The sequence below is a fragment of the Hyperolius riggenbachi genome, chromosome 2 (genome assembly GCF_040937935.1).
Source record: "Hyperolius riggenbachi isolate aHypRig1 chromosome 2, aHypRig1.pri, whole genome shotgun sequence".
NCBI classification, from domain to species: Eukaryota; Metazoa; Chordata; class Amphibia; order Anura; family Hyperoliidae; genus Hyperolius; species Hyperolius riggenbachi.
In genome coordinates, this window is record NC_090647.1 from 497,717,978 (window position 1) to 497,741,316 (window position 23,339).

The following is a 23,339-nucleotide window of genomic DNA, read 5'->3' on the forward strand; positions in this document are numbered from 1 at the left end:
GGATTGAACTTCATTCCAAACAGCAGCAGTTACCCCCTTTCCCAGGGGAAATCTTTACCTTTTCTTGAATGGATAATCAGGGGGGTCTGTATGACTGATATTGTGGTGAAACCCCTCCCACAGCGTGATGTCATGACCAAGGTCCTGACAGTTTGCTGTCTGTAAACCTGATTGCATTGTGGAAATAACAATTTTTTCCAACTTCCAAGCAAGCAATATCTACCTCTGTGCATAGAACTCACTCCACACACATCACCTCACAGAACTAAAGATGTCACCACCAGTGATATATTTCAGAATGTAAATCAGGGAGACACAAAGATTTTACAATGAGCACTGACTAAATAATTTATAGTGAATATTGTAAAACATGAGCAATTTTATTAATAATTTTATTTTCCCTAGAGTTCCTCTTTAAAAGTGCCAGTACAAACTGCAAAGTATATTGAAAAAAAAAAAGACAGAAAAAAAGAAAGTTGTAAGTTTTGTAAAACAGGACCGATTCCAGGGACACGTCTCCAAATCCTGAGGTTGTCCCTGGAAGTGAGCGCCAGTTGGCAGTTCCGACGGTTAGAACTTTCCCCGTGATTCGTCCTAATCCTCACATGTGAAGAAATCATCTAACGCTGCCACAGCCCGAGACGCTCCTAACAAGGGCTCCATTGTCTGGGACAGGTGTGAGGTTGGAACAGATTCCAGGCCCAGAGAGCTGGTATCAGAGCCAGCTTACACAGATGAAAACATGCAGCAGCCATCCAGTAATAGCGCTGCAGACATCCAGAGACTCAACAATTTAAGGCTTAGCGCACACACACACACAGCATAAATCAGACAAGGATGTACCAGCCAACCGTCAGCAACTTGGGCCTCTGCCTGCAGACTGCGCATCAGACCTCTCCTGTTTGGGTTGTTGGAATGCCTCTCTCTGTCTGGGTGGAGCGGCACATTTTTACTTTGTCTTATCTTGTCCAGACAAACATTTTTTTTTAACTTTTGTAACCTGTTTACACCGTATTCCAGATTCCGAACAGTTAGGAGAAATGATTATCCTTCACTTAAGTGTAACGTTGGAAACCCAGACAGGCCTATTTAAAGCAAGTCTTTCACAGCAGAAACTGAATAGGGATTTACCTTCAAAGTTGCAGTATCATCCATAAAAGTGGTGTGCTGGAAAGATAACTAGTTTTAAAGATATACAAGCATCAGAACATAAAATGTGCAGTTGTTATTCCAGATCCCCTCCACAATTTTGTGACGTCACTGAGAGAACCTTTTTTGGAGCCTTAGGACCCTTTTACACTTAAGACAAGACAAGACAAATAACATTTATATTGCGCTTTTCTCCTTGCGGACTCAAAGCGCCAGAGCTGCAGCCACTAGGGCGCGCTCTATTGGCAGTAGCAGTGTAAGGGAGACTTGCCAAAGGTCTCCTACTGAATTAGTGCTGGCTTACTGAACAGGCAGAGCCGAGATTCGAACCCTGGTCTCCTGTGTCAGAGGCAGAGCCCTTAACCATTACACCATCAGCCATCAGCCAACTTAGTCACGTGAGGACCAGAGGTTTATACTCCCCTTGTGACCAGGCCATTTTTTACAATTCTGCACTTCACAATTTTAACAGTTTATTGCACGGTCATCCAACTTAGTACCCAAATGAATTTTACCCCCTCTTCTTCTCACAAATAGAGTTTTGTTTTGGTGGTCCCTGATTGCTGTTGAGGTTTTGTTTTATTAATTAAAAAAAGATTTTTTTATAAGAAAAAATAAAAATACCCCTGTTTTTTACCCCCCCCCCCCCTCCCCTAAATTAGCCCTAGATCACGTTACATACACTAGTGATGGGTCGTTCGCGAACGAGCCGGCTCTAAGAGCCGGCTCTTTGAAGTGAATCAGAGGAGCCGATGCTCACTCTGAGAAGAGCCGATGCCTCAGCCGCCCCTTTTAGCTCTGCTTTGCTCCGAAATAAAGGGCGCTGAGGCATTCTGGGAGATGTAGTCCTCTTCTTGCAGCTTGTAGGAGTGTTTGGGGCGGAGCAGAGCAGTAGCAGGAGGGATTGCCTCAGTCAGAGAAGTAGTCTGGAGTTGGCATGGAGACGGGGGCGGGGCTTTTAATCCGATTCTGAGTGGTGTCTAGTGATATTTAATTAAGAGCCGATTCAGAGCCGTAAGAGCCGGCTCTTTAATGGGAGCCGATTCAGAAGAGCCAATTCTCTGAGAAGAGCCGGAATTCCCATCACTAACATACACTACACTACACTCTCATACGTATCAGCCTATGATAGAGATTAGAATGTGAGCCGCTCGGAGGGACAGTTAAGTGACAAGGCTGTTCTTTATACAGCGCTGCTCTAGATCGCATAGCTGTACACATTTTTCTATCATTTAACTGTAATAACAGTCTGCCAGCTCCGATCACGGGCTGGCAGGCTGATTGTGGAAGCCCCTTGTGTTTACTGCAGGGAACACACGCTCAAGCGAGCACTTGTTCCCTACAAATCGCGCCTGTGGTGAGATCATGCCATATGACGTGAATGAGGAGCGAGAGAGCCACTCTGTGGCCGCTATCCTGCATTAGTTGGTCGCAGAGAGGTTAATCAGTTGCTCTCAGTTGTAACTGATTTAAAAAATAATGTCCATGTTTTCCTATGGCTCAGTTTCCTCTATACGCGTTTTAACTGAAAGCGTTTTCACAATGCACTGCTATGGAGATAAAAAAAAAATTGCAACATGCACCAACACATTAAGTGTAAAAGGGCCCTTAGGCTGCGTACACACATGAGATAAAGGTCTTTTGAATTGAACGTTCAATGATCAAAGGGTAGATATTCTTTGTAGAAAATGTACGCAACAACCTAAAAAGGAGGAAAATGTTTGTCTCTCAATCAGTCAAATTCATCCCGGTGGATTTTTTACTGCAAACAGTAACAGATAGGCTGACTTCGGGTAGCTTTCGTGTTGAAATCTATTAGGAATGGGCTTGCGGTGTAATGCTGGGCATACACGGTAAGTTTATGCGCCGGTATCGAGCCAGCGGCTCGATGCCGGCGCGTCACCGCTCGTCCGCGCGTGAGCGCGGATCGATTCCCGCTCGTCCCCGCAGGCATGCCTTATCAGCTGCTCGATTCCCCGCTATTGTCCGCCGGGGATCGAGCGGAGAATCTATCCGGCGGGTCATCGGACCTGTCGGACATTATCAATCGAGCCATCAGCAGCTCGATTGATAAGGAAACAAACTTACCGTGTATGCCCAGCATAAGGCTGTGTTTCCATATTGCTAAACTGACTTTTATAAGTAGGAGCCGCTCACACTTGTCACTCTGCCATGGACCACAGTAAGCGGAGCGCACTTCTGTGCAGTCCGCGATAATCCCGGGTAGGCGGATGCATTCCCACACAGCCTATGGGGGTAACTCATCTGTCCTGGGCTATGTATCCCGCCACCTCTCCGTCCCTATACACAGGGCAGAAGCATAGGCATGCAAAAGACCAATGGGGATCCTCAGCAACAGGGAGAATTGGTTCATGGATTGGTTCATAGTGGATCAATGAAAATTCTCCCTGTTGCTAGGGAGAGGGACTGAGCGGGCGGCAGGACAAGTGCGCGGCGATTGCTTTGGTGGACGCGGAGCAGATGGCACATAGCGGTTGTAAAATGGACGGACGCTTATTGTGTCCATTTTGTATCTGCTTAAAGGGGAACTGAAGAGAGAGGTATATGGAGGCTGTCATGTTTATTTCCTTTTAGACAATACCAGTTGCCTGGCAGCCCTGCTGATCCTCGGCCTCTAATACTATTAGCCATAGCCCCTGAACAAGCATGCAGCAGATCAGGTGTTTCAGTGGTTCAGACTTATAAGTCTGATCTGACAAGACTAGCTGCATGCTTGTTTCTGGTTTTAATCAGATACTACTGCAGAGAAATAGACCAGCAGGGCTGCCAGGCAACTGGTATTGATTAAAAGGAAATAAACATGACAGCCTCCATATACCTCTCTCTTCAGTTCCCCTTTAAGTGGGAACTGAGCCTATGGGCAGGCAAAAGATCTCTCTCTACTCAGATTCAACCATAATCCAATTCCCCAGTGTTTAGTTGTTGAATTTTTAGTTAGTTGTATTCAAAGGGTAATATTGTAAACACACTTAGAAGAGATATCATAGTCACAAAAGATAAAGGAAAGCAAGAGGATGTTCTTCTGACCACTCAGACCTGAGCTAGCTTTCTAGGGTTGACTGAAAGTCATCTCAAATGAAGTTTATTGGAAGTCAGCCTGGCCACAGTTAGAGCTGCTCATTCCTATTTCTCCATTTATATGACTGCACTTACACTTTGAGATAGTAGTCTGCCTATCCTAAAGATGTATGCCTGCCCTGCTCATCTCCCCTCTCCTCAGAGCAGGCCTTCCAGTAAGGAGTGGATGAGTTGTATCTGAAATTTCTGTTCCGTGACTAAGGCTCCATTTGCTGAGTGAAAATCTGTCTCTGCTTCCTCTCTCGCTCGCAGCTCTGCTGGCTGTTCATGCCAATAATAGACCCGGGCCCGCCGCCGCAGCTGTGCCTCTGTCGCCATCTTCCTGTCACTCACACCTGTCGGGCCTTGTGCGTTCTGACTGGACGTTCTGAGTCACAGCTGCGAGTGGGCTGCTGCAGGGACTCAGCTTATGAGAGGGATCAATCTGATACCCTGGCACCGTCTCCTGCTATCCGCCTTAAATCATGCCCAACATGAAACTAACTGCTAACAGAGAATTACTGAACAAATTCGAAAAAAGATCCAAACACCATCAGCGCTAATTTAGGATACAGCTGATGAACCATAAATGACCACCGCCTGTTACTGTATGCTCACGATTCTTTATTTATATCATCACTGAGGGTCAGAAGCACCTGTGTAAAAGCCTCTAGCACCTAGGGCCAGGTGAACCAAGCGGCTGCTTGGGGCCTCACCCACAGTAGGGGCCTCCCATGCTGCCAGGTCTGTATGGCCGCAGCTACCTCCCTGTCACTCACACACAGACCTCAGATCAGCAGCAACGTGAATAGAGGGAAGAGCAGCGCAGCGACACAGAGTACATTACAGATGCGGAAGTGAGGTCATTGCTAATTTCCTGCATTTGAAGTTTGCTGTTATTGTGCGCTGCTCTCCTCTTTTTGAGTCGTAGCTGATCTGCAGGTTTGTGAGCGTTGGGGATGGGGAGGCAGCTGGAAGCTACATACCCCAACTGACACAAATGCCCAATTGCCCTATGGGGGGCGGGGACACTTTTGGCTACCTATACTAGGATTGGCTATCTATATTGGGGGGACACATTGTCTACCTATACTGGGGATACCTTGGCTACCTATGCTGGTGAATGCCTCTACATACAATCTGTATTAATTTAGCAACCCAATTGCTATTCATTTTTTCTTTTTTTTTTTTTGGTTCAAATTTGGATTTAGTGGGTTTGGGTTTTAGTGTTCTTATCACAGGCAATCGCAGGGGGGATTACAGCTGCCCAGAAACCGCCCTCAGACCAGTGCAGGTGCAGTGTCTGGAGACAGGCATAAGTCAAGAGACCAGAATATCTGCAGGCATCCTGTAGCTCACAGTACCGCCCCCTTTCTTTCCCTGCTACAGTTGACTTTGGATGTAGCAGCAGCGTGTGATCAGAGCATGGAGCAGCAGTGTGTATACAGAGCATGGAGCAGCTCTGGGAAACTCAGAGTCAGGTATGAGCACAGCCCTGTTCACCTACTGGGTGAATGCTTCATTTTTCCCTTCCTTAGCAATGTCGGCTGCCCTCATTATTATTTGTATCCAAACTGCTCCTGATCTATACTGTTGTCAATCGGGAACAGATCGGACATTTAGGAGATAATTGTCAGATCCTGTCGGTTGGACGAGAAATTGCATTATGTGTACCTAGCATGATGTCCTACCATATTATTTATACTGTATTGTGCGTGGCTGAGGGATCCATTTCAGGAATCCCCCCTTAAAAATCCTGGGTGTGCCCCTGCTTATCAGCTTTAAGTGTCTTAAAATAGACCCCTAATCTGAACGTCCTGTCCCCATGCTTTTCTGCCGCAGGACAATTGCACTGCATATTATGTGAAACTAGCTTAAAACAATCAATTTTGTGTCAGATTTCTTCTGAAAGGCAAAAGTACCGTTTGTCATTTTGATGAGTAGAGTTCCTTCGGAGTAAAATAACTCGCAGAGAAGCATATGATAAGTTTAAACAGGTGTTCACTTTGTGAGGCTCTGATTTGATCAATGCAATCACATGTCATTTCCTTTGTAGACTAAAACAGGAAGCGGTCACAGCAAATCGGAGCCTCACAAATCTATCACCTGACAAACTGATTAAATGCTTCCCCATGAGTTCACTACACACAAGCAACTCTACTGATAAGCAATGTAGGCCGTTACCCAGAAGCCCTGTCTCATTTAGGAAAATCCTCCAAAATGAGAAAGCACATTTTGGACCTCTGTGGTCCTCTGATAAATGGACCTACATTGGATCACTCTTCATTTGGGCCTGAAGAGCTCTTGGAGTACCTTGCATCAACGTAATGTCCAGAAATACAGATGACGTGATGTTGGGGAGACAAATGTATTGGTATAAAGTTACAACATCACCCCTGCTTCTGATATTGGGCAGAGCGTCCTGGCTCCCCGAGGTCCAGGGACCGGCCAGATACTAGTATGTCACACATTCTATGTCTAATTTGTTGACAAATAAGAGCTCTCTCTCCCGGCAGCTGAGGAAGGTCTCTGGTATCCGGGACATGATCACATTCTTCTGCTCCGCATAGCCCGACAACGTGGCTGAGGATTAACAAAGCGTTACTCATCTCAACTGGAGAATGTCATGGCCGGAATTCCTACTGGATGTTTTTACACATGAAATAGCCGTCCTGTGCTCAGGCCTGTCCTGCCTGACATAATTCACTGTGAAATATGAATATATATATATGAATATATATATATATATATATATATATATATATATATATATATATATATATATTTTATCTAAGGTTACTTAGTACTCAAATGAAATAAGTTAACACAATTTGCAAAACCATACCCATTTCTGATATATATGGCTGTGCAATAAACAGAAAGGCTTCAACTCAGTTCTTCCCAGTCTGTGCCATGGCCTCGCCTCCAGCATACTTGCACTACTGATACCGGCTGCTAGATGGCTCCCTTCTGATCTCCCTCCTTAGCTGACTGGACACTTGATTTTATCAATAAGCTGCCACCTACCAAGTCAGTATAAAAACATGTTCTAGATAAACCCATTAGTTCCCCATGTGCTCTTCTTCTAGGAGGTCCCCACTGGCTCCTCCTCTAAGAGATATTCACTGACTCCACCTCTAGAAGCTTCCCGCTAACTCTGCCCCTACGACTTCACCACTTGTTCATCCTGAAGGAGTTACTGATAGCTTTTTGCAGGAGCGCAACTTCAAAGCATGGGCCACCCCAACAAAACTTTGGTGGGGCCATCCCAATGCTCACACCCTTTAGCTTTCCTACCCCTGGTGACCGTAACAGACTTGGAGGCCATCTTGCAAGGGACATAAAACAAGTGTGGACATTGTAATCTTCACACCCTTAACAAGCGTAGTCAAAAAACAAAACACCTGATCTGAAGAATGGAACCCTATATCAGAGGGAGTGACTCCCCCACTGACTCCTTCTCTCAGTTTCTCTCACTGACTGACACTTCTTCTAGAAGTTCCTCACTGGCTCCCCTGCTAGATGCTCACCAGTGGCTGGGTGTTCTTTGCATTCTTTCTTATTTACTATTTCTGTGAGACCTTAACCCTCCATGTGTAGCTCTTGCGCCTTTTCTATCCCATTTCCTGTAAGAAAGCAGCCAAGATCCAATAATAAGAGGGCTCACCAAGTGAGCGCCCATCAAGGAATTACACAAGTCAGAAAGTGTCCTGGCCTCAGGCAAGGAGTCATCTTGACAGTAGTACATGTAGGCCCGATCATTTCTCTGTTTATTTTTGTTGTTCTTTGGGCCCTCAAAATCTTGCAGGCTCCAATCACTATGCCTCTATTGAAATGGGGCCCAAGGCAATCAACAAATTTGGGCACAAAGCTGATGGTCACCTGGCTTTTTTGGTAAGATCTGTTGGGGACTAGCATAAACCAGGCCCCTAGACTTTCTTAAGGCCCTAGGAACCTGTCTAAGTTGCCCTGTGGATCATCCAGCTTAGTAAATCGAGTGTCTAACTTATTTGTTTACATACATGTAAAAATCCTCCTTTAAAAGTAGTTTTCATGTTCTTCACCACAGATCTTATTGAAAAACAGCTAAAAATAAGCACAATTCATAAGTCAACTTTATTATAGGATAATATCTGAAATACAAACTGCAGGAAAGGATCACAAACCAAACACAATGCACTATCCACCTCTCCTCAGAGTATCTAAGGTTTCACCAGCCCGAGAACTGATGCCAGTATAGACTTTAGGAAAAAGGCTGATCAGCAAAAAATTCCCTTCCCATAAAAGTTCGGAGACGGTTCTATGATAATGGCCTGACCTTAAAGAAACGGGCGTTACGAGGAGAATTTTTTGGCATAGCGGTTGAAGAAAAAAAAAAAAGTATATTTTTGTTTCAATCCACGTTTGCCTTTGAGGATCAGAGAGGCTGCCTATTTATTTACTCTGCTGTGTAACACGAATCTGCATCAATACACGGAGTGTACTGCCAGGAAGGGATTATAAGAGGTTATTCTGTGTGTGGAAGGACCAGGCAGAAGGAGTGTGTGTGCTTTGCACTCTCAGCGTTGCACAATCTGTGCTTTAACACTCTTCCTGCTGGTGGCCTGGAGAGTCCTATCATAAACAGTTCCTCAAGTCAGTGGGCTAATACCTGAGAAGCGAATTCCCCCACACCTAGTAGGAGCTTTGTGAATGTTCTAGCGAGATTAGCACCTGCAGGTTAGCTACTTGCAGCATTCCGTAATCTGCCTTTACAGGATTATTAAAAGAAGGAAAGAGCGATGTGAGGGCTTCATGATAGTGAGGTCAGTCTGGGGGTCCTTGTAATGTGGCTAGATACAGAATATATAGACATACGAGTGCTTACAACAGGCAACCCTCATACAGTGCCGAGCCAAGTCAAAACTTCACTATTAGCCCATTCACTTTACTTTTCACCAGAGATTTCACACATAGGAGATGCTTTTGCATTTTCAGAACACAAAATTAATCTAGAATAAGTTGCCCTAAATGTATTTAATGGGAACCTAAACTGAGAAGGATATGGATTTTTCCTGTTAAAATAATACCAGTTGCCTGACTCTCCTCCTGATCATGTCTCTATTACTTTAAGCCACAACCCCTCAACAAGCATGCAGATCAGGTGCTCTGACTGAAGTCAGACTGGATTAGCTGCATGCTTGTTTCATGTGTGTGATTCAGCCACTACTGCAGCTAAAGAGATCAGCAGGACTGAGAAGCAACTGGTATTGTTCAACCAGCCTGGCGACCGGACGTTTTTTTTAAATAAAAAAAAAACTATCGCATGCAGCCAACTAAAAGTTGGCTGCATGAAAGCCCACTAGAGGGCGCTCCTATTGCGTACTTCTGATCGCCTCCTGATCCCCATGGCGACGAGCGGAGTGACGTCATGGACGTCAGCCGACGTCCTGACGTCAGCCGCCTCCGATCCAGCCCTTAGCGATGGCCGGAACTGTTTGGTCCGGCTGCGCTGGGCTCAGGCGGCTGGGGGACCCTCTTTCGCCGCTGCACGCGGCGGATCGCGATCAGGTAGCACACGCAGCTGGCAAAGTGCCGGCTGCGTGTGCACCTTTTTATTTGAGCGCCAGCCTCCGGCGGTAATGGACGAGCTGAACTCGTCCATACCGCCAGGCTGGTTAAAAGGAAACATCCATATCCCTCTCAGTTTAGGTTCCCTTTAAAGCGTACCTGAAATCTTTTGAAGGACACCTGGGCCCATATGCGGCGATTACGGTAACTTTTTCTCCTGACTTTTCTCCTAGGTGATATTTCCAAACTTGTCAATAAAATGCCTTCTAAATCATCAACAAGCAACAAAATGCTCTAAATAATTTTTACAGTACTTTCCCACCTACTTTATGAAACTTTTTTCAATTACAAAATGAAGAAAAGGTATTTTAAAGAGACCCAGAGACGAGATGATACTAAATTTATACATAACTGGGGCTTCCTCCAGCCCCATCAGCCTGGATCGCTCCCACGCCGCTGTCCTCTGCTGCCTCTGTCCGCCGGTACCGGGTCCTGTAATTTCTGTCAGTCGACGCAAGCGCAGTGCGCTCCCTCCGTACATGCGTACAAAGCCGGAGGGAGCCCCTTTGCATGCGTACAACTGGTCGCGTCCGGCGGAAGTGACGGGACCCGATACCGGCGATAGAGGCAGCGGAGGATGGTGGCGTGGGAGCGATCCAGGCTTATGGGGCTGGAGGAAGCCCCAGGTATGTATAACACCTTTTTTCCTTTTTTAACTAGCCTTCGTCTCTGGTTCCCTTTACATAGAAGATGAAACTGTATCTCCTAGGAGAAAGCTCAGGAGAGAAACACCTGATCTGCATGCTTGTTCAGGGTCTATGGCTAAAAGTATTAGAGGCAGAGGATCAAAGCGGCAGCCAGAAAATGTGCATTGTTTAAAAGGAAACAAATATGTCAGCCTCCATAGCTGTCTTACTTCAGGTGTCCTATATATATATATATATATATATATATATATATATATATAAACAAATACTTATGGTGAGCCTCTGGATAGTCCAGAAGCTTTCTCAGTTCTCATTACATCCCTCCGCTCCTGCGCTGGGTCCCACTCCTGTACAAGCATGCCAGTACAGCACATGTGCAAGGACAGTCTGCATCTGCGCAGTAGCATTTGTGCAATGCAACAAGGTTCACAGACAGGAAACTGTCAGGGCCATGGCCCTGACATCACACTGTAGGAGGGGTTTCACCACAATATCAGCCATACAGATGTCCCATACAGAACAGGTAATGATTTCTTGTGGGAAAGGGGGTAACGGCTACTTATTGGGATGAAGTTCAATCCTGGGTTAAAGTTCCTCATTAAAAGGCAAATTCAAAGCAAAACAAAGAAAAACAACATCTAGCCAGGCGAGGGCCATTATAAGATAGCAACAAGTCTAATATTTCTGCCAGTTTGTTATACTTCATAGGATTTGGACACAGACTCCCTTTAAAGGGGCTGCCTGGCATTGTTACACAAAGCTGGCCCTCTGCCACCACATCCTAATGAGATAAAGCCGAGGTAGTGTCTGTTACTGTGGCATTGGGTCATTCATCTAATGGTTTATCTTATGGGATTCCATAACTGTTTAGCACATAGTGTCATCTCTGGGCCCGCTATTACCAGCAGCGGGCGTTTTTATGTGAGCGGTTTCAGGTGCGTAGCGCACTTGTACAGTAAATGACATCTCCGGGATGGGAGGTCATGCAGGAATAAAGTCATCTTACAGCACGCTACGCCCAAGAAAACAAAAAGCCGGGAATAAATCAGCCCTCTATTTGTAATCCATTACATGTGCGCGCGGTCCGCAGCCGCGGCAGCCAAGAGAAAATGACTTGGCTAAACTTGGCCAGGATGAAACGCATGTGGTTTGCACTTGTTAAGCCTTGCAGCGGCTGTGTGCCATACTTGCTAAGTGGTGTTAAGTCATAAAGTGCATTTCTGCTCTTTCGAGGTGCCATATGGTCTAGCGGAGAGATTAGCATAAGCAGCAACAATCATCTCGCTGGCTGTTATCACGCTGCTGCTGGCATTATTTCTGACGGTGCTTCTAATTAAATGCAAAGATTACTGTGTTAAAGGTACACTGCCAGTCAAACGTGGGCATATCCCATTTAAAGAAGAGCTCTAACAAGTGCAGTTGGCTTCCCACTTATCAGTGTGATGTTGCCTTGTGAAGGTCTGCCTGTAGCCCTGTGCAGTCACTAATACCATGACTCTGATTACAAATTAGTGTGAATTATTGGCCACTATGGTAGGTTGATAGGGGGACATGTTAAAGCAGACCTGTACTCAGAACCTTCTCTCTGCTCTAAAAGATATGCAACAGCACGGTGGCGTAGTGGTTAGCGCTCTCGCCTTGCAGCGCTGGGACCCCGGTTTGTATCCCAGCCAGGTCAACATCTGCAATTAGTTTGTATGTTCTCCCCAGTGTTCTTCCCAGAAATTTTTTTCCAGCCGGGTGGCATAGAAAAGTAGCCGGGTGGGGCGAGATGAGGGAATTATTCTTTGCGCAACTCAGAAGAGGAGGTGAGCGGATGACAGCCGGGTGCTCACCAAAACTTGCCGGGTGGAGCACCCGGCTAAAAGAGCCTGGGGAGAACACTGCTCCCCATGTCTGTGTGGGTTTCCTTTGGGCACTCTGTTTTCCTCCCATAACCCAAAAACATACAGATAAGTTAATTGGCTTCCCGCTAAATTGGCGCTAGACTACGATACATACATTGACATATGACTATGGTTGGGCTTAGATTGTGAGCCCCTCTGAAGGACAGTTAAGGTAAGTGACAAGACAATATACTCTGTACAGCGCTGCGGTAATGTTGGTGCTATATAAATACTAAATCCTAATAATAACAGTATAATAACCCTTCCTGTGCCTGAATCGATGACATGAGCGGATAAATATTGACAAAATACGCTTCCACGTATGTGCGACGCGGAAAACATGCGTCCCCATAGACTTACATGACTTTCGGTCCGCCACACGGCACTGCACAGTAACGTAGGTATGCGCTCACATTAGACAGGGTACCGTCGGGGTAGTGCACCGCAGGCAATGTGAAATGCCCCATTTCATTGCCCTGCGGTAAAATACTGCACAGCACCAGTGTGAAAGGGCCCTAAGGCCAATTTTTTCTCTGAGTCAATTTGAGCATACTACTCAGTCCAACAGCACAATTGAGCGTAACCATAGCAGCATGCCAGAGTACAAAATGGCAGCACTAGCAGAGCCATCTTTGTTGGCTCTTTTCCTCTCACGACCTCACAAATAAGCGTCAATTCTGCAGGCTTGGTATGAAGCCACTCTCTATTGTGTTGTGAGAGCTGTGTGGCTGTACAGACATGTTACCTGCAGACGTGCCTGCCAGGAAGTCTGATAAACACGGCATTGTGCTGCCTACCCTACAGCATTCCACCCGTGAATACACTTTTGTGTGAGAGATTGATGTTGTTCTCTCTTGTTGCCCCAAATCTGGCTATACGCTTCCCTTCAGATGGAACCTTGGCACTATAAATTAAGCAGAAATAATTGCTTCTTATATTTTTCTGTAAGAAAGTTACCTCGCTTCTAATTTAAGCAGACAGGCTGAGTATTTACTTTCAACTACCTTAACGGCTCTGGGTAATTGTGGCGGCTCCTTCGCTTCCCTGCGAGGGGCGTTTTCACGGGGATATACAGTGGAAAATACGCACGCCATCCCCCCTAACATCACGGGACTTAAAAGGGAGGTTATTCATTCAGATGTAAAAATGAAAATGTGTAACTTTATAAAAACGTGTTCTAACGGACAATAATGAAATACTACATATGAATATTTCACATGTATTGTACCTCTTGAAGCCTGCCACCTATTGGTAGCCTAAGAGGTTTTGTGAACGCTCATATAGCAGTTACAGCAGAATGACTGTGTGGTATAAAGTGAACCTGAGGTGAGAATGATATGGAGGCTGCCATATTTGTTTCTTACAGATACTACTGCAGCCAAAGAGATCAGCAGGACTGCCAGGCAACTGGTATCCTTTAAAGAGAGTCTGAAGGGTACCTACAAAAAAAGATCAGATACTCACCTAAGGATAGGAAGGCTCTGGGTCCTATAGAGTCTTCCCGTTTCTCTCCTGGTCTCCTCGTTCCACCGCTGGCTCCCCCGATAGCAGTCTCCAACCGATGTGTTCCGCTGTGGGAGGTTTCGGAAGTCTTCCAGAGTGCAAGTGCTCCCAAAGATGGACTGCACCATACTGCGCACGCGTGAGCATGCTCTCTTGTGCACTTGCGCATGTGCAGTAAAGAGCCGTCTGTTTTCAGGAGCACTCGGGCTCCCAAAGACTTCTGAAGCCTCCTGTGGCGGGAGATTTAAAAGGAGGAGCCTGCAGTGGAACAAGGGGACCAGGAAAGGAACAGGAAGACTGTACAGAACCCAGAGCCTTCCTTCTCCTTAGGTAAGTATATGATTTTATCTTGTAGGTTCGACTCACTTTAAAAGGAAATAAATATGGCAGCCTCCATATCCCTCTCACTTCAGTTTCCCTTTAACAGGTAGACCAGCCAGTTAAATGAGGACATATATTCTTTAACACACCTGAGTATCGGCCACGTGAGAACATTTACTGGCTGAATCAATATTCTACAGCGCGGAAAAGCAGCCCTTGTGAAACTTCTGAGCTATGAAACGCAAACGCAGCCTCCGTGGATTTGCTGGGATCTCAGTAGAAAGGACATTTTCAGAAGATTAGAAGACGCGGCGCTGCCTGACAGCTAAAAGAAAAATCTTATTGCACCTGGGAGACTACAAAAAGGTCAGCACACAAAACAAGAATATCACTTTGCACGGTTCAGCATGCCCAAAGAGGCCGTCCTCAGATAAACGCCTTTGTTGCTCTTAATTTATGCTAGGCCTACAGAGAGGGTAATCTTTCAGCCTTGCGCTCATTTGATGTGGTGTTTCTTCATGCTCCGTCTTTTGTCTCTGTACTTGTTTGGTTAGATGTTTCAGATTAACAGGTGTAGCGTCCCCCGTGCATGAGGTGTGAGTGCGCGGGGCAGATTGTAAAGAGAAACATTTTCATGAGGGCATGTTTTTATTACCCTTCCAGCTGTGGAGGAACATTGCGTACCAGGGAGACCGGCAGTGCTGCTCCTATATACAAAGCTCATTGTGCTGAAGAGAACCGATCACAAGTGATTTTCAGCCCTTAAAACATACATGCAAAACTCTGGCCTGCGGGGCAGATTTGGCCCACTGAGCCATCAACTTTGGCCCTCAGGTGGTTTCCCCACTTTGCATTATGTTTGGCCCACTTTAGACCACCAGATAAGCTATATTGGAGGTGAAGCCCTAGATCAACAGGAAAGCAATATGGAGGAGGAAGTGGGAATGCACTAGACACCAGGGAACTGTATAGGGGAAGGAGGGGGGCACTAGACACCAGGGAACTGTATAGGAAAGGGAGGACCAGTAAACACCAGGAAACTGTATAGGGGAGGGGGTCACTAGACACAAGGGAACTCTACAGGGGAGGGGGGTCAGTAGACACCAGGGAACTGTATGGTGGGAGGCTATTAGACACCAGGGAGCTCTATAGAGAATGGAAGGGAGTTATAAGACACCAGGGAACTTTATAAGGGTCCCTGGTTTCTAATACCCACTAGACATTGAGATTGGCCCACAACTTGGTCCCAGTGTTTTAATGTCGGCCCACTTTATATTTGAATTTGACACCCTGGCCTTAAAGCCAACCCAGTAGGTTTGCAATGCACTTTTCTTGATACTTACCTCAGGAGGGGCAAGCCTCTGGATTCTAAACTTGCCATAATCAGGCAGCATGGTGGCGTAGTGGTTAGCTCTCTCGCCTTGCAGTGCTGAGTTCCTGGTTTGAAACCGGGGCATTATCTACACAGAGTTTGTATGTTTTCCCTATGTCTGGGTTTCCTCTGGGCACTCTGGTTTCCTCCCACCTCCCAAAAACATACAGTTAAGTTAATTGGCTTCCCCTAAATTGGCCCTAGACTATGATACATACATGCATGATACATACATAGACCTATGACTATAGTAGGGATTAGATTGTGAGCTCCTTTGAGGATCAGACAAGACAATATAATCTGTACAGCGATGCAGAAGATGTTGGCGCTATACAAATAATAATAATCGCTTAATATACATATCACTGACCAGGGAGCAATCTGTGGCAGATTTAATACGTTTAGGCAATTTCCTGCGTTCTCATTAGCAGATGAAGCAGTTCCCATTTTGTGGTGTTTCACACAATATCTGTCCACAGACTCACAGAACTACTTCTGTTTTTCCCAGCCTGCTTCTTTGAAAGGTTTCCCAATGCTGGTGTGAGTGTCTCGCTGTTATCACGCACATCCATGCTGTACAGAAGCACGCCACTCACTGCTGTGCAGCCTGGCCCAGGCTACTGGTTTGCTTCTGTTAACACCGCAGCCCCAGAACACAGCTGTGATCTGTGTAATAAGAGGCAGAGGTATTAATAGTGCACACTGGGGCTCTGTACACTGCCGGGATCTCGTGCAACCTGACTTATATCAGCCTTATGTTCTGCCCCACAAACTACACAGGCTTCTCTAAAGGGCCACACAGACAGTTTAAGAAGAAAAAAAAATGCTTATTTTAAATTGTTAGTGAGTACCACTTTAAAGTAGAATTCTAGCCCCACAGGATTTCTCATGTGCCTCTCCCCTCCTTTGGAATTCTCTCCCAAAATCTCTCCAAAACTCACCAACCAATTTTAAAATGTAACCCCTGCCATGTAAGTTGTACAAGTGCCTGTTGCACAACCAGTTATCTATGTTTACCTTTGCCAATCGTGAAAAAATATACCTTTTTGAAAATCAATAAAAACACTTCTTTTTAAATCGATGGTGTTATGTCAACTAAATGACGTTGTTTGCAAAATGCGCTACATGCAGCATTTTATTGCGATTTCAGAGCGATCGCGATTACAATGCTAAAAAAGTGCTAATGGCGATTGCTGAAAAATCGCAAGAGTGTACAGTGATTTTTACGTGTTAATCCTGTAAAAATCACCAGCGCAAAATGTTAGCGCTAATCGCTAGCGTTTTGCGTTTGCAAGGCCCTAACACATCTCCTCAGGGAAGCACATAATCTGACCTAGGCCTTTTTAGTCAGTCACTGAGGACCATTATTCCTCAACAATGCAATTGAACCCTGTATAGATATCAATAATTCGACAGACAAAACAATTAGGCCTCTTTTCCACGAGTAGCTGAAGGCGTTGAATTCACCGGCTGTCAGCTGGTCAGCCTCATTCACACTGGAGCCCTTTACTAGTGATTTCAGCTTGTCTGTAAATGACTAGCGCTTGAAAAAGAGCTGTGGCAATGCAAGGCAATGGTAGTGTCCACACTGTAGAGATCCCCAGTGATTAATCACTCCAAAATCGCTTTCCTGTACAGTGAAAAATCACAGGAAAACCGCTTTTCAAAACGCTAGTGATTTTGCTACCATTTTGAGACTCCCAGTGTGAATGGGGCCTCTCTATTCACTGGCCGGGAGATTTCTAGCATTTGGCACTGGCTGCGGATAGGCTGCCCCACCATGTAGTTGCATCTGCGGTTGCCATGCTCAGAGGCGTTTTTGTCCGACTCTAGGTAACACCTCCACATGTCAAACAAAACAAGTGTGGTGTTAATAAATGCTGCATGTAATTGTGACCAGCTAAAGTGCTCGACAAACGATATAAATATAGAGCTACACCATGTATTTTTTTTATATTTTATGTAGAGTTCCTCTTTAACTGGCCTGCTATAAGTGTTTAGTAAGTCTTCCTTCAATAGGTCCTCATTGTTCCAGCTAGAGCTGTCTGCACAATTGTTTCCTGAGAGGGAAAGCTAAGCCGCTAAGCAGCGTGGCATCAGTGGGATTTCATGTGCGCGCAGGGGGGACATGCCTGACATGTGTGACTGCGTGTGGGGCTGGTCACCTGTTGTCTCCCCAGCGCCTGCAGAGCTCCCTGTATCAGATTTAAAGACCGTGGCAAACATTTTAAGTAGTGGTCCCGAGGTTTTGCACGGCACGCAGGGGGACGCACACAGCACTTTCCATGTTGTCAAAACGGCTCAAGCCTAAATCTAGGAAAAACATTCACATTTCTGATTGAGGGAGAAAGAGCAGGCAGAGGATGCTGGAAAAGCAGCAATGGGAATAATCAATAACTTTCCTCCCCTTCCTCAGAGAGTTGTCTATTGCATTCAGAACCTGTAACTGACATGATGGGCAGCATGGTGGATAGGTGGATAGCACTCCTGCCTTGCAAATATCCAGGTTTTATTCTCACCAAGGACACAATCGACATGAAATTTGCATGTTCTCCATGCTTTTGCACAGAATTCCTCCCTCATCCTAACAGCACACGGTGAGGTTAGGGGCACCGTAGTGACATTGTGACAGTATAGACATAGAATGCAGTACATTATTCAGGATACCCACTTTTAATTTTCCTAGTTTCAGCATCAGAAACACTTCCTATATCTATATTGTTGTATATTAAATGTAGCCTCGCCCTCCCATTTATGTTTAGCTGTTTAGCCTAGGCTGTTTAGCTATGCAGAATTCTCCTCCCAGAACTTTCTGGGAGACCAAGTATATCTTGTACTAGCTTTGGCACTCTCAGTAAACAAACATTTGGCAGAGATCACCTGACACAACTAATTTTAACACGTGCGCTCTGACGCAAATATGGGCGTGATCAATGTGTTTTCATTGTTTGACTCTGCAGGGGCAGGTAGAAGAAAAAATCAAAGGAATGATTTAAAAATGGGAGATCGCAAAAAAAATAATAAAATCGCATAGTACCACTTTTACTAGGCGATTTAGTTGCACTCTCATTGATTTAACACGATGCAAACACAGGGAAAATACAGCAGGCACTATGTTTGTGGTTGGGTTTGAATCTCACTACTGTGAAAAAGGCACTGCGATTACTACGTTAGTAACGGTGCCCTTGCGACTGGCAAAACGCCATATGGTTCAAAGATGAATGGGCCCTGAGGCCTGAAACGCACTACAGGTCACAAACGGTAATCGCAATCACTAGCGTTTTGATATAGCGTTTTGTAAGCGATTTCATGAGCATTTTTCGGCGATTTTGGTAGCGATTTTAAAAAGTGTAAGCTTTTTGCCAGCAATTGCGATTTGCAATTTAAAATCTGATTAGTTGTTTCAAAGTATTATTATTATTTTTTTACAGTTTGCAGTAATTCAAAATCACACACAAATCTCTAAGTGTAACGATTTATGAGTGATTTGCCAACGCTTCAATACTTTACATTGGAGAGCAATCGCTCCCAAAATGCTGCATGTCCTGCGATTGCGATTTCCCTAATCGCAATTGCTCCAGTAGGTTCCTCTACATCCACTTGCGTTGGCAAAGCGTTTAGGGAAATAGCTAGCGATTTAAAGTGATCCCTAAATGCTCAAAAAAAAAATGCTCAAATGGGTTCCAGCCCTTACAGTCTGTAGTCATGTTGCTAACTGTTCCTCAGAGGAGATCACAGCCTATTCCCTAACATAGTCATAGTCTATTGTCCCTCAGGGATGGAAAATGCGATGCTAATAATTCAGACCTGAGCATTTCAAAATGGCGGCTGTCATGACAGGCATGCATGAGGCCTACCTTGTATCTGGCTCTGTGTCTGAGGGTTGAAGGCCGTGGAGTGGTTCAGAGATGCTCGATGGTTGGATGTGGGAGTCGGGTGGTGCGGGCTGAGCCTGATGGTGGCTCTCTGGCGTAACTGTTCCAGTTCACTCAGTCGCTCAGAAAACGACAAGCCTCCCGGTTTTGTCTGCTCATCCAGTTTTTGCCTATGTCCTGTTAGTAGGGAACAATGAAAACAAATGGAGAACAGTGAAAAAAATGAATTTGCGCTTGAATTATAAATGTGTACAGGATACAGCACCTTAAAGAGAACCTTTCTCCAACTATCTATGGAGTGAGGCTCAGGCCTGAATATTCTACACAGATAAAAGCGGGCTCTGCAGCTAAATACTTCACAGACCTAGAAAAACATTTGTGCCTTGCATGGGGTTTTAAAGCGTTTAAGTGTGATTAAATTGTCTTTAAATGGGGCACTGATCTACAATGCGATATACAAGTAATTCTGATTTTTACAGACTTTTTGAGTTACAGGGCATGTTGACGCACAGTATAAAATGTGACAGCGTGCTGATACTCATTGTAAACTAGCTGCAGTGTATTCTCATCGCTACTTGAGTAATGTACTTTGAACATGTTTTCACTGCCTCGCCCGTTCTAAATGAATTCGCTAAGTTCAAGTTCCCGCTTCTAAAGTGCAAATATTGAGTGTGGTCTACAAGTGACTTATGTTTGTAGTGCAAACAATGATGGAGACAAGCTAGTATTTCAGCACAGAACTAAAGTTGGTAATGCAAATATAGCATTACTGACAAAGGCCTCATTTTAAGTTATGTTAAGCACCCATATTTGAAATTGGGATAGTTTGGAAAGGGCCAGAACTTGTTTTGGATTTTTATGGCTGTCCTATGTTCCCCTATGAGAATTGTCACCGCCTTCTGTCCAGAGGAACTCTCTCCAACCTAATCAACAACAACAAGCAAAACAATCTTTACACAGTGGTAAAGAGTCACACAAATCACAGACTAGTTTGCTAGTTATCTGCACCTCATTTCCTGTCCCCAGGGAGGTCCTGGATACAGGAAGTGAGGTAAAATCTCTTCAGTGTGAAAAAAGACAGGAATAATACCCTTCTTCCCCTAAAGTTTTCTTGCCCACACTATTTAAAAAAGAAAAAAAGAAAATCCTGGAATTTAGTTGTATAGATAAAGTCACAAAGAAAATCAAATTAGCAGATCTTTTGGACTACTCTGCTAATCAGGACCACCCATCACATTCAAGGGCCAATAAGGAAGGTTGAGAAGAAGCAGAGGTGGGGCTAAACATTTCTATAAAAGTTGAAATCTGACTATTTTAAATCAGCCTAATGGCCCATACTCACGGGCTACAAATGTTACCGCAACACGCGGCGCGCACCCCGAACTGTCGCTCGTCGCTGATGTCGCCGGGCGATTGAACCGCTCAATCGCCTGGCGACAGTTGCCGCCGCAACTGTCATTAGTCCACGTGAGTACGCGGACTAGCGACAGCAACAAGATAAGTTATACATTGGGCTTCCGGCGGGGGGGGGGGGGGGGCGCAACAGTGATAGCTTCCGCCGCATCAGTTGCCAGGTCCCTCCGCCCTGCCAGGTCCCTCCGCCGTGTGTATGCGGAGGGACCTGGCAACGAGCTGTCGCCGGGCTGTCGCGCACACGCTCACGTGTGCTGCCGACAGGCCAAAAAGTTGCCCGTGAGTATGAGCCATAAGGCCCAGTTCACACTACAAATTGCAATCTGTAAGCGCTTAGCGATTTTGTAAGGCAATTTACAGAGCAATTTTGAAGGAATGCACGTTTTTGCACATTCCTTTAAGAAAATCGTTTTTTATTTTCTCAAAATCGACAGGCTGCAGTGAGAACACCCTCAAAAACTGACACTGCTCTAGAGCTTTGGAGATGTATCGTAATTGCTCACAGTGTGAACAGTACCAACCCTCAATCTATAGAAGTAGTTATCATTATGACATATAATTTTCACAGAAGTTGATTTAAGGTTATGCCAACTCAGAGCTAGAAAAAGTAACACTTCACGTCAGAGTTGGCCTTTAACCTCAGCCTACATAGCGTTCAAAGTTTTGCACAGAAGCCCCTAAAGTCTAGACGAAACCACATCGCATCTAAATACGGCCGCCCGCTTGCCTTTCTTCTAGATCTTTTTCCTTTTTTTTTTGTCTTGCTTTCAACAGGGAGCGAGAGGTAATTTTTTCCAGCTGTCTGAAATTTACATTTCAAAGCTAACTTCCAGTTGCTACATTTTCTAAAATGAAAGTATGTGTAAACTTTTATTGGGACTGGAGATCTGAGCGCTTTGCTTCCAGTTCCTCCGGCGACCGCGGCACTGGATCGCATTTCACACCGCGCCCAGAAACGGAGCCAGCTTTATGCCCGTGATTCTTATCTGAGAAAATAACAGCCCTCTGCGGATGTACAATATATATATATATATATATATATATATATATATATATATATATATATATGTCTTTGGCAGGCAGAATACTGCTCACGCTCCTTCCCATGTCAAGCATGCAAATGTGGGCCTTCTGTTTTGCTCCTGACGTTGGACATGAATGCAAACACTGAGTCACGCAAGCTGTTTACATATGTTCGCTGTCTGCTACATACTGGCTATTTTAAGCAGCATCCTTGCATGAAAGAAAAGGCCCGAGGGCCTGTGCTGCCAATTCCGCCGACGTTACCGTCTCGGCGTTGCCAAAAAATTTCACTAACCGTTCAAATGCCAACAGGAAATCCCAAGAATGCTGTGTTTTTTTTTTTTTTTTTATGTTTTATTTGTATTTAGCAATCTTTTTTTTTTCTTTACATTTTTTTTATTAGAATGATATAAAATATTCAAGTAAATGTTTAAAGCCCTAATTTACTCACCAACATTTACAACAGCTAAATAGGGGACAATGTTCTGAAATACCTCTTGGCAAAGTTAGTCATGTGACCCAGAGATGCTTTCAGTGGGTGTTCCCCAGCCAATGAACAGCTCTCACTCTCCAGCTCCTCTCTAAGCAGCTTACAGATTACCCCTTTGTGGCCAGCTCTGCAGATCCTTATGGTTATGTCCAGTAGACATGTGCTTGGAGGTAGCTGGTGTGAAAGAGGCATTTGAATATGGCCAAGCCCACTCTTCTTTCCACTAACTTCTTCAGTCTGCCTGTTTCCTCATTTCAGTTAGATAATTTTCGGCCACCCCCTATAGCAGTTTTGCTGCTGCTTACAGGTGATTTTTTCCCCCCTCTGCTATTCACAGAACAGTGTGGGACTTGGCTGAAAGCATGTCTGTACAACGATCATTAGTAAACTGTCACCTGAAATGATCAATGTTTATATGTAGCTTTAGGTAAGGGTTGGGGGTAGGCCTTAAATTCTCAGGACCTCGCTACAACCACTGAGCTGCCGGGAAAGGACACTTCCACGAAGGCCTGTATTGCAACAAGGGAGGCCAGGTGACCAGGAAGTAGGTTTTGGTGGTCATGTGCTCATTGGGTCTCCCATCTGCCCAGTAACAGCAATCAGCAGAATTGAAGGTGAGTGCAGGAGGCTCACTTAAACTCCCTGCTGGAATATTTCCAGCACATAAAGGATACCTCATCTATATGTATGAATAGTGTAATTGCAGTGTTCCCTAAGAATACCGCTTTTATGACTACTGCCTTGCACAGTTGGCACCCCGCTATATACCAACCACACAACACGGAAGATTTCAGTCACCTCACAAAGGCTGACTATTCATAGCGAGTGGCTGGCCACAGGCTTGCAGCGTGCGCTTCCTATACAGAACGTGACATCTCGGCCAGAACCACAGGAAGGAAGTTGTTTCAAACCAAAACGACATTTTCATTTCAGACGGAAAATGACATTTACACACACCTTAAAAATACATAT

General features: G+C 45.1%; 1 protein-coding gene across 1 annotated transcript in view; it reads right to left on the bottom strand.

Annotated features, from left to right (window-relative positions):
* The window catches only part of RUNX1 (RUNX family transcription factor 1), a 125,178-nt gene that overhangs the window by 25,039 nt on the left and 76,800 nt on the right, over positions 1–23,339 (bottom strand). The window contains exon 4 of the mRNA XM_068270454.1: positions 19,424–19,618. Coding sequence (XP_068126555.1) covers positions 19,424–19,618 — 195 coding nt within the window. The remainder of the gene's footprint in view (positions 1–19,423; positions 19,619–23,339) is intronic.